Source organism: Rhizopus delemar, genomic scaffold, assembly GCF_000149305.1.
Source record: "Rhizopus delemar RA 99-880 supercont3.7 genomic scaffold, whole genome shotgun sequence".
In the NCBI taxonomy this organism is placed as follows: Eukaryota; Fungi; Mucoromycota; class Mucoromycetes; order Mucorales; family Rhizopodaceae; genus Rhizopus; species Rhizopus delemar.
In genome coordinates this window covers 1,940,415-1,952,332 of record NW_027137833.1, presented here as the reverse complement: position 1 = coordinate 1,952,332, position 11,918 = coordinate 1,940,415, and the positions used below count along the sequence as shown (strand labels likewise).

At 33.0% G+C, this 11,918-nt stretch overlaps 4 protein-coding genes and 1 non-coding gene across 5 annotated transcripts; 1 reads left to right on the top strand and 4 right to left on the bottom strand.

The window, feature by feature from the left end:
* Window positions 1-275: 275 nt before the first annotated feature.
* On the bottom strand, window positions 276-347 carry RO3G_19109. The gene has a single exon. It is a non-coding gene; the product is annotated as a tRNA-Gln (tRNA).
* A 1,335-nt stretch (window positions 348-1,682) lies between these two features.
* On the bottom strand, window positions 1,683-2,579 carry RO3G_09946 (uncharacterized protein; the record flags this gene model as incomplete). Its single annotated transcript, XM_067664531.1, has 4 exons — window positions 1,683-1,795; window positions 1,884-1,914; window positions 2,317-2,466; window positions 2,547-2,579. 4 exons carry the CDS (start codon window positions 2,577-2,579, stop codon window positions 1,683-1,685), a joined length of 327 nt encoding a protein of 108 aa, XP_067520632.1.
* A 4,054-nt stretch (window positions 2,580-6,633) lies between these two features.
* Window positions 6,634-7,380, bottom strand: RO3G_09945 (uncharacterized protein; the record flags this gene model as incomplete). The annotated part of the gene is made up of 1 exon (XM_067664530.1): window positions 6,634-7,380. The coding sequence occupies one exon, from the start codon at window positions 7,378-7,380 to the stop codon at window positions 6,634-6,636; it is 747 nt and encodes a 248-aa protein (XP_067520631.1).
* A 468-nt stretch (window positions 7,381-7,848) lies between these two features.
* Window positions 7,849-8,724, top strand: RO3G_09944 (uncharacterized protein; the record flags this gene model as incomplete). Its single annotated transcript, XM_067664529.1, has 2 exons — window positions 7,849-8,067; window positions 8,182-8,724. 2 exons carry the CDS (start codon window positions 7,849-7,851, stop codon window positions 8,722-8,724), a joined length of 762 nt encoding a protein of 253 aa, XP_067520630.1.
* A 1,198-nt stretch (window positions 8,725-9,922) lies between these two features.
* On the bottom strand, window positions 9,923-11,830 carry RO3G_09943 (uncharacterized protein; the record flags this gene model as incomplete). Its single annotated transcript, XM_067664528.1, has 7 exons — window positions 9,923-10,229; window positions 10,285-10,327; window positions 10,444-10,711; window positions 10,867-10,913; window positions 11,038-11,144; window positions 11,214-11,356; window positions 11,507-11,830. The coding sequence occupies 7 exons, from the start codon at window positions 11,828-11,830 to the stop codon at window positions 9,923-9,925; spliced, it is 1,239 nt and encodes a 412-aa protein (XP_067520629.1).
* Window positions 11,831-11,918: the final 88 nt, after the last annotated feature.

The window sequence follows — 11,918 nt, the reverse complement described above, 5'->3', positions numbered from 1 at the left end:
CTTTTTGACTTGACTCGGCTAATCTCTGTGCATCTTCATTGCCATTTTCGTTACACTACAATATGATAATTTTTTTTTCTTTTTTGCTTTTCTTATTTTTTTGACCTTTTTTTATTTTTGCGGCTATTGTTATTTCTTTGACGATGGTTGTTAAAATAACTTAGGTTATTTTAACAATCCATGTCGGAGTTGTCTTGTGCTTCATCCAAAAAGAGACCATTCTCACAATAAAACATCCATGTTACAGCAACGTAAAAACAAAGGTTAATTTTGTGAGGTCCCACCGAGAATCGAACTCGGATCACCGGATTCAAAGACCGATATGATAACCATTACACTATAGGACCACCTTTCTTCTGATAAAGTATTGGTCATTAGTGGAGTAAACTTGAGTTGGGTTCGCCCACTGGAAATAATTGGTGATTGTCAACATCTACAGTCAGTTGTTGCATCTAAAAATCAACGTTTTTGACGTCTTTGATTAAATGAAAAAAGTTAACGCTCGCTGTATTGGTCATTTTCGAATTTTGAAAAAAGATTCAGGTGCGAAAAAAATAAAGAAATTGAACAATATTTTTGTTTTTTTTGTAGCGTAAGTATTTATAAAGTTATTCATGTTTTAAAAAAGTGTCTTTTTTTTTTCAAATGATCTTTTTTTGGAAATCCTGTTCCTCTCTATCGTTGAAAGACCGATATCTTCTTTTTTTTATTTTTGAGGGCAAAATGCGGAAATCAAAAGCATTTTGCGATTATTTTGTTCAGAAGAATACATATTAGGAAGGTGGTTTGTGATTTTTAGCTTAGATCATTACAAACGTGTTACAGAACGTAACAAAATAGTCGTGTTTGGGAAAAAAAAATGGCCTGGTAAAAAAAAAGACTAAGTTAAAAAAAAAAGACGAAGTTAAAAAAAAAGACGAAGTTAAAAAAAAAAAGACGAAGTTAAAAAAAAAAGACGAAGTTAAAAAAAAAGAAAAGAAAAGAGTATAGCTATAAAAAGTTCATTGTTCAAATGAAAACAGTACTCTAACAACAAATATACTTTATAGAAATGCAAATGCTATTACATTATAAAAAAAGAATACGTGTATATTCTAAAAGAATAAAAAATAAAGAAGCTCTGCTAACATTTTGTTACAAGGCAGTTATAATTAACAAATACATACAAAACTTTTTTGCTTATCAAATAAATAGATTGTTTTATTATTTTTTATGACAAATATTGTAAAAGAATATATGTTTTTAAGCTTATACTAGTTCATTACTTACTTTATGTTTGCACATGGGTGTAATTTGTGATATTGGTGAGTAGTTTGTAGTCGATTAAAAGTAAAAATAAAGTGTAAACAGGAAACTGATAATCGATGAGACTCTTGAACCTCTTTATTGAGTGAAGACAGGAGAGAGAGCTCATTAAATACAAACTACGTCTGATTTTATAAAATTAATAATTGAAGAACCGAAGTTGCGCAATGTAAATTACTAAAGTTGTTTATGAGTACTGATGGCTATATAACACTACGTGTTATATAGAGGTAGTTTTAAATTATATGACATGGAGATCTTGAGTAATCTCACACGACATTTGAGTATTTAATAAGGAAAATACGACATAATTTGCCATTAGCCATTAGCCATTAGAGATGTGAGCAATGGCAACTTTCTTTACCAAAAATATCTTTTCAGTAACAAGCAACAATAAAGTCTGTTATTCTTATTGCTTCATCATGTTGGAAAGAACAACTTTGCTCATGAGATTCATGTTCGTCATCCGAATGTGTCCCATTAGGAATTCCTAAGGTAAAAAAAAAAAAAAAAAAAAAAAAAAAAAAAAAGAAACCGACATTAGACTTGGTTGTTATTTTTTTTTTTTATGAACTTACGTTTGACCAGTGCTTGAGCTTTCTTTTTTATCTTTTGTACTTTTGGTATCTAGTGTATTCCATAAAACAAAACCAGGGAGAAAAAAAAACCTGTTTTACTGCTGTAGTCCGTTAAGACCGAATTTTTTTTAACCTAAAATAAAAAAAAAAAGAAAAAAAGAATACTCTCCATGTTAAAGATATTGCACTCAAGTAATAAAACTTGCTCAAACAATGTATAAGTTATCTTTTGAGACATAATTAAATATAAACTACATGAAAAGTAACTGTTTTTGATTTCTAACATGGATAGACAGTGAATAAGTGTAACATTGGTAAAAATAAGGCTACAAAAAAAGCACTTCTCTCTTTTTTTTTTTCTTCTTCTCTTTTTTATAAAAGGTAAGTTCTTAATATTATATATATTCTATTCCTGCTCTAATAGTACTTTTACTTTAGTAAAATCGTATTGCCTGCTTTCTTTATGGTTTAAATGGTCTTTATAAAGTCTCTTTCTCAAGACTACAGTTGTTTCTTCTTTTACTTGTTGGTACAAGCATGGATGGCGTGTTTTTTTTTCTTTTTTCTTTTTTTCCTGGTTCATCTAAAATAAGGTGATATTATTTTTACTACATATCCTTCATAGCTAATAGTTATTATAGATACATGCTGCTTCTTTTTTACTTGTTGATAATGCTTAACTAGTTTTTTTCCCATGGTCTATCTAAAAAAGGTACTATTACTTTTACTATGTATACACGATAGCCAATAATTATAGATGAATGCTGCTTTGCTTTGGCCTCTTTCTATCTTTTTTCTGGTTTTGCTTTGGTTCTTAAGTACTGATATCTTTTCTTTTGCTTTGATTGCTCAAGTCCTTGAATCTTTGTGTCTTTGCATTCTTGTGCTCGGCTTTTTTTTTTTTCTTTTTCTTGTGAGAACTTTTTGAGTCCCACGAAATTAATCGATGTATTTTTAGATTAGATGATGCTATCGTGATGACATTAGGTAAGTCAAGTAAGCTTTTAAAACACTACAAGCAAAGAAATACTGTATATTGTTATTATTATTTTATTTAAATAAAAAAAAAGCTATTTTTATAAGCCAAATCCCAGTTTTTTTTATATATATGAAGCAATATTTATTGCAATGTGAATGGTTAATAAAGAAGTATATAAGCAATATGAGTGGTTGTTAAAGAAGTATATAAGGCAATATGAGCGGTCGATAAAAGAACAAAAGGACAAATAAAGAAATGCTTTAAAACTTATGATTCGTTGCCCAAACGTTGGCAAGTATTGAGTAAAACGTGTCGACTGCTCTGGTAAAAGAATGCTAAATGACTTCCACTTGCTCTCTTAATGAATACTAAACGTTAACTGCACTGCCGCGAAAAACGTTTAAAACATCCATAAAATATCGTGTGTTTGCATGATCTTTGGCGTGTTTGTCTTCAATTATTCTAAAACTGAACGCTTACTTTCTCCAGTCATTTGCAGTGGCCACTGCACCCAAACCTGGTTATCCAAATTGATAAAGGTGATCTTTTTTAATAGTGGTAATTCTATTAAAGGAATGAGAACGTGGATTTCAATGTTAGAAGCATGATTTTTATATCAGAAGAAAGCTTGAAAAAAATAGATTTTAAATCTATAAAAGTAAACAAAAGTATATAATACGTTTGTTGAATAAAAAGACATTGTATTTTTTAAAAAAATAAACATTTTTCTTTTGTGCTACATGATGCCATACAAGATTACAAATTGGGAAGACCATCCTTTTTCAAATTCAGTGCAAGGTTTCTTAAATTCAACAAAGACCCAAAAAGCATTTCTATTGGCGTATAAGCTCGGAAATTCAAGTGATTGAGTCGTGGCGTTCTCTTTTTAAGCATTTTTCAGCTCTCATGTCGTATTTTACCAAAAAAAGACTTTATTAAATAAAAAAGGCGATTAATTTTAGTGACAAGTGAGCAAAAAAAAAAAAAAAAAAAAAAAAAAAAAAAAAAAGAGAAAAGGGGTACATATGAAGAAGAGAGATGAAACTCTTATACAAGTGTACAGTATTGCTATAATAATAAGTATGAAAGCATTTGTTTACAAGTTAAATAAAAAAGAATATGAATAAAGTAGAAAATTTAAAAGATTGAATAAAATAAATAAAGAAAAAGGACTCTTTTGGTTCTAAAGAAGTTAAATTTGTTTTAACACTACGGCGCAAGGTTTACTTTCTGAAGTTATTTTACTCTTTATAAATCGTTTTGATTACCAAAAATGTTAATTTTTTATTGTTTTTTCATTGTCCTCCACATTATTTTTTTAAAAATGCTCCAGCCTTTTTTTACTGCTCCACTTTTTTTTTTCTGTAAATAAATGCTGAAATAAAGTGAATCTACTTGGCAAAATCACTTTTAAAACTATATACAACCTTATTTACACTGTTAAAAAGATATAACACAGCCATATTGCACAACTCGCATTTTTCTGCATTATGACTGTAACAGTCGTAAAAAAATCCCTATTCATTAGTTTTTTTGAGCAATCACAAAGTAGGTTGTGCACAATTTTTTATTTTTATTTTAAAAAAGTTCTGCAATTTTCTTTTTTGTTTCTTTCTTGAACTATATTTTACGGTTGTTTTTAGAATAGATAATATGCAACAACAAGAAAAAGGAACGACTTATAACTCAATCACGGCCCAGAATATAAAAAAAGAAAAAAAAACAAAGCTCACGTTTTTTTATGCCTCTGTCACTTGTCGTATCCTAAATCACTTTTACATCTTGTACTCCAGCTGACATGTTTTTAAAGAAAACTTAAATTGTGAAAAAGAAGACATGTAAGCATTATGGCAAAGAGTTAGTAGTGCGCCTGTACCATTAGTTTTATTTATTTCAGCAAATTTAAACAAGACATGTTTTGATTGCCATAACTTTTCTTTGTTTCCAATTATAGTACTGCTTCAATATACTTTGACTAGTCAAGTTACATTACAACCTTTTTATATTAATTGAACTGAGAGTGATTTGTGATGGTTGTGAATCTTTACTGTTTTGTATTAAATATGCAGAAATAAATTGAAGATTATAAATACGTAATAGATATAAAAAAGGGTTGTACATGCTATTATCAAGTTCAAGCCATATACAATAAAGTAATTCATTTATAAATTACTCCCTCATTCAGTAAAAATATTGGTTTGAGTAGGTTGTCCTTTATTATTATAATTTTTTCTGTTATATTCAGTTTATTTGTGATATTTGAGGTTTTATAATATAAAAAGTACTAAGTCAATCAACAAATGTAAAAATAAGTGAGACTCAAAGTAGATTGTTCTTTATTCAAGTTAAAAATATGAGGGTATTTATACTTTTCTAATCACGGCTAAATATTAATATTTACAGTATATGACTATTGATTATTAATCGATATTAGACAATGAGTTATTTACATGATTGGCATAGTTTAACATCTTCTTATCAAGAAGTAATTATTAATCCTGATCCAGGAACTTATTAGAATATTCTGGAGTGGATCGGGATTTTATTTGAAGTGGCGTAATACAATGTCCGATATTCCTAATTCGGAGGACCATTGTTCGTAGTAACTTATATTATTACTTTATTACATGTGTAAATACCACATTATTGAAACCAAAGGAGCTTATTTGTTTTGTTGCTAAAGAATAATAGAACCAATGATTGTTTTAATCATTTACATGATTTAAATAATCCAATTTGCAAAAACAATACAAAAAAAAAATATAATAAAAAAAACGCGTTTGCAAATGCTCTGAAATGACGTCGCTATAACTTACAAGTGTTTCAAAAAGTACAAAAAACTTCCGATTGTACTTCTTTTCCTTCTTCACATAATCCTGCTACGAAATTCTTACGGCTCATAATTACTTTTCACTATTCTAAACTCTTCTTAATAATTAAATTGTTATTATTTATCTTGTACCTTAATCCAGTTATTTGCCCCTTTCCACCAAAATTGCTTTTTTATCCTGAATTATAATTATACGTTGGTCGATTAACACATGGCTCCGTGAAAGTGTAAAAGTAAATAGTTATGATAAAGAAAAATATGCTTACTTTTGATTCTAATGATTTATAGAAGAAACTTGAATAGCATGCTTTTACAATTACTTAACAAGATTTAGCTTTTTTTTAAAGTTAAATAATGAATGCTTATTAATATATATTGTGTCTAACGTATACCTATAGAGTATGAGCTACTCTTTGTTCAGCACTGTGCTTTATGAAATATTTAGTAGAAAAAAGTCTATATGGTAGGAAAAAAAAACATACAAGTTCAGTACTCATAATGAAAAATCTTATTTTGATTAGTATATTGGATATAAGGTTGTAAATTCCTGTAACAGCAACGTAAAACTGTAGAGATAATGGAAGGTGTCAAACAGCATATCATTTTGCAGTGCAACTTGTTAATAGATACAAAACCCGAACCTCTGTTTAACGACTCTGAAAACGGTTCTTTTTTATTACTGCTTGAAAAGGTATAAAAATAGTTTCTTCTAAAAAGTTTTAAGCATACAGTGGGTCAAAATACCTCACAAACATATAATGATTTTTACTTATTTTTGATGTAATTCCATGAGAAATTGGCTCAATCATTTCAAATTTGAAATATAAAGTCATCCATATGTATGCTACTGTGTACCAAAATTTTAAACTCAGATCATTAGCTGAGATCTATTAGGAGACAGATACTTAACCTCGGTCTATTTGTGAGGTATTTTGACTTTATTAATATCTAGTTGATCCGCCCTTTTCAGCAATGACAGCTTGTATTCTTTCTGGCATACTGTCAATATACTTCAAGCATTGATCCTTAGTAAAGGAATTCCACTCTTTTCCCACTCTCTGCCACAGTTCGTGCATGCTTTTTGCTCTATTTTCGTACATACTTAGCTTCAGCTTAAGATGGTGCCATATATGCTCGATTGGATTCAAATCAGGACTTTGGGATGTCCAGTCATCAATGTAACACATGCTGTTATCTTCCATATACTGTTTTGTTGACTTTGATCGGTGTTTTGGGTCGTTGTCATGCTGAAAAATGGATGATTTCCAATCTAGGCCATAGTACCCGAGCGTGTCTTTAAGGCTTGTGCCAAGGATTTCTTGGTATACCTCTGAATTCATGGTGCCATCATATATCTGACATGCATACCCGGGTCCCTCACTAGTTATACAGCCCCACAACATGATACCACCACCACCATGCTTCACTGTAACTTCAATGTGATGAGGCTGAAGACGGTCTCCTTTACGCTTCCAGTAGTATTTACAGCCATCCGAGCCCCAAATATTAATTTTGGTTTCATCCGAGAAGATGACACGTCGCCAGTCGTGAATGGTCCAATACTGATGCTTTTTAGCCCAAGCTAATCGAGCTTTCTTGTGCTGTGCAGTGAGTAAAGGCTTCTTCTTTTTTATCTCGGCAAAAATCTCCACAGAATGCAAAACGTTAATAGCGGATTGGTACGACATACAGTTGTTGGAATAATTGTTCGAATGTTTTGCAATTTTATACGTTTTGCTTTGTATCTCTGCAGTCAGATACGATAGAGCTACGTACGATACCTCATTAAAAAGCGACAGCTTTCGCATATAACATATAAAACGCTAGGGGTCTGGAACTATTTCCATATATAGTAAGACCAAATTGCGTCAATCATATGCATTCGAACAATTTTTCCAACTCAATGCATTCTATAATAATGATATCGTTGCCGCTTCTGACATCACAAATACAGCATTACAAAATGATGTAATTATGAAACAACGCTTTTGCTATTAATCGGAGCTTAAAATATATAAGTAAGGCTGTGTTTTACGGTGTTTCCCTTCCATCTAGTACAGTCTATACGTCCTTATATCATGGTACATCCTTTATCTCGTAGCAAGCAAGAGAGCATCCGGTAGCTGTTGAAAAAGGGTTTATCATACTCAGAGATCATGGAACATGTTCCAGGAGTATTAACGTCCACTTTGAGCAAGCACAAGGGCTTGTATACACCGAAACGTACTCGAGGTCATGCTGGTAAAAAGACTACTATAAGCTCAACAACAAAGAATTACCTGAAGAGAGAGCTTGTAAATGGTTCACTTAAGACTGCAAAGAGCGTATGGCCATATTTAAACAGTATTGGTCACAAGATAGGCTATTTTGGTACAGTAAAAATGCTTCACAGTATGGGTTTCGATACCCAAATTAAGAAGAAAAAGCCTCTCCTCAAAAAATGTCACATGGAAGCTAGACTAAAGTGGGCTAAAGCTCACAAAGATTAGACAGAAGATGACTGGAGACGTATAGTGCTTTCTGATAAGACCAAGATTAATGTTTGGGGTTCAGATGGCTGTAAGTACTTTTGGAAACGACCTGGTGACAAATTGCAGCCTCATCATCTTGACCTTACAGTCAAAGGAGGAGCTGGCAGTGTGCTGCTTTGGGGTTGTATGACGTGGGATGGTCCTGGATATGGCTGCGTAATTGAGAATGGTACTATGAAAGCATCAGATTATGTTCATATCCTGTCAACTACACTGATGGACAGTCTGAAGTACTATGGTTACCAACAGGAATCTATTTATTTTCAACACGACAGTGATCCTAAGCACACATCAAAGCTTGCTCATGTTTGGTTTAAGGAAAATGGGTTAAAAGAAGAGCATACTTTCAGTTGGCCTGCTCAAAGTCCTGATTTGAATCCTATAGAGCATCTCTGGCACCATTTAAAGCTGAGGCTGAGCTTAGATGAAGATAGGGATAAAGGACTGCATGATCTCTGGTCTAGAATCGAGAAAGAATGTATTTCTTGTACCAAAGAGTAATGCCAAGCATATATCAAGAGTATGCCAGCTCGTTGTAGAGCAGTTATTAAAGCTAAAGGCGGTCATACACGGTATTAAATAAAAGATGATTCAATTGGAAAAATTGTTCGAATGCATATGCTTGACGCAATTTAATCTTACTATATATGGAAGTAATTCCATACCCCTGAATTTCTATATGCTATATGTCACAACTATCGCTTTCTAATGAGGTATCGTACGTAGCTCTATCGTATCTGACTGCAGAGATACAAAGCAAAACGTATAAAATTGCAAAACATTCGAACAATTATTCCAACAACTGTAGAATAGCCCAACTCTTCCAACTTCAGGAGGACCTCCTTGGCAGTCCTTAATGAGCCGTTTAGAACCTCTCGCTTGATTAGACGACGAGTGATGTCGCTTACAAGGCGTTGTTTGCCGCCTTTCTTGCGAATCCGGTTAGGCATCCACTTATTTGCATAGTTGATAACGGTGTTTTGATGCACTCCAAACCGTTTTGCAACAGCATCAGTCAATACATCATGCTCTATTGCTGATTTGATGTCCATTTGAGTTTCGTATGGTAAGGATTTGGGCATGTTTGTAGATGGATGGATGATGCAGTAGACAGAAATTTACTTACGGATTAGCGAAAGAAATAATAATCAGTTCTTTTCCAAAATTTAAATTCTATGTTCTGGAGTGACTGCGCTATCCGGGAAATGTCTAAAACTTGCCGGAACATTGTTTGGAATGACCTATGGCGGAGAAAAGAAATAACTGATGAAAGTCAAAATACCTCACAAAAAGACCGCCTCCAGTTCATCGTTACTTATTCGCTCATTTTTCAATTTCCGTCGTCGGGATTTCAAGGAAATATACTGAACGTATTGGAAAACATCTGTGCAATATCTGAGAAAGATACAAAAGTTATTGAGTAATCCAGAAGACAACAACCTCAAAAAGTGCTGAGGTTTGTGAGGTATTTTGACCCACTGTAGTAACATATGAATAGAATTTATTTGGGTTATAAGCAAAGAGTGGTTGATATGAATGTAGCGATACATAAGAGAAGATTAAATTATATTTTGAATGAAGTTTTGATGGTAATTAGAAAAAAAGGAACGTGGAAAAAGAAGTTATTAAATCATAGACGTAGGCATAAAAGCATAAAAAAATAAAAGAAGATTGCATAAATGAAATGAAGAAAAAGGCATTAAAGATCGGAAAGCATACCATCATGTCTACCACCAACTTTGTCATCATAACGCATATATGGCCATATAACTTTAAACTTATTTTTGGTTGCTGAATATTGGAGTAACCCAACACATTCCAAGATGTCTGCCACATCTAACACAGCAAAATGCTTACGTTCAACATCTTTTTCAACCATTGGTATATTAAATTGATCAAGCTTGTGATTTTTCATCACATCTACAACTGCAAGAAAGCGTACTTGATCATCATATGTATGCTGGAAGTATGTGTAAACTTCACCAACAAACCAACACTTTCTCAAACTAAAAAAAAAAGGTTAGTTGATGTTATATTTAATGTCCATATAAAATTACTTACCTTCGATATCGTCCAGCTTCGAACAAGACAAAGTTGTCAGCTGCTGTAGTCAATGTTTTTTTTTGCGATATGACAGGGAAGAAATAACGATAGAATCGGTCCAAAGCCGTTCAGCAAACAAAATAGAATTAGTTCCAATATCGATTATGCTTTGATCACCATAAAGTCGCCTGTAATAGGATCGAAGTGCAACAACAAGATCTTGATCGCGCAGATCAGGGGTGATTACTCCATTTGATAACAAAGATGCTTCATCAGCAGGATCCCATAATTGCGGAAACTGATCGTTGCCTGAAGGATGGGAAACAAACGATACAGGAGAGCTTTGATCTGCATTCACTTGATCGTTGTTAGCTAGAGACGTGGTAATTCCATATTGTTGTAGGTTGACGATGTTCAACAAAACGTTGGAGCTGTTAACTCCAGGCTTTGTGGTCGATTTAATCTTGTTTGCAAACTCTTTTATTGTTCTCTCCGTTGATCTACAGCTATAATTCTTTATGGGCCCCAGCTGTCTGGTCATGTGCCCAAGATGACCCAGATAATGGTTGTTGGCTGTGAAAACTTTGACTGACAAATTACCAACGTTGATTTGATCACGCAAGTATTTGTGCCATGTTTCCACATCACTATGTTAAATGATAAAATACTGTTAGTAAGTAAAATGTAATAACGAACTTCTGCTACTTTGTATTCACCTTTCCATTTTTTTCACATCCTCTTCCTTTAATGTTCGACGGAGTGCCAGATTACAGCCATTTATTAGACACATCAACGCTTTCTTTGCTTCGTATTCGACTAGGTAAGGCAAGATGATATTTGGTACGATCACGCAAAGAAAGTTCTGCCAATCTACAGCTCTGTAGCGACCAAAGGAAGCATGAAAGGAGCCTTCAAATATTTGGGGGACTTTGGAGGCACATACTTACAGCTGGCGCTGTACAATAGCCATACCATTGGTGCTTCGAAGTGGATTTTTTAGTCTGAAGCTGTATGATGAACCTGATTCAATGATGTACGATTCATTGCAAACTGGCGTTAAGAATATTGAAAAATAAGGTGTCCAATCCCTCTGCCAATCAAGTGCATCTCGTCAATTCCAAAAAATTCTACACCAACAAAACGTCGAAAGAGAAGTGAGCAGCTCTGGTACTTGACCCATTTGATGGCTCTGTGATGTATTGTAAGCAATCATAACTTTTTTTAAAAAAAAAAAACTTACAGGATCACCATGTACTAGGCTTTCTTTTGATCGAATATTGCCGATATGTAAAAAGTATCTCGCACCATCTGATACACCTCGAACATCACAAATACGACAACCATGGTATGCCATATGGCCAGCATGATTCATTAAGTCTGCAACACCAGGAATGTCACCCATAACACCCATCAAGTGAACCTTGCCTTTGTAAATTACATTGTTATCTTTTAATACTCGAAAACCATTGTTTCCAAGACTTATGATTTCGTCAACAATTGGTCGCAGGAAAGACATAATATTATCAGGCTTAGAGGGACCAGGTATGATGGCCAGAGTAATCATAAGAGGGCGAGTATGCCTATAGAATAATGGTTAACCTCTTCATTGTAGGCTTAATAACAATAGGCTTGCCTGTATGAAGGACTTATGT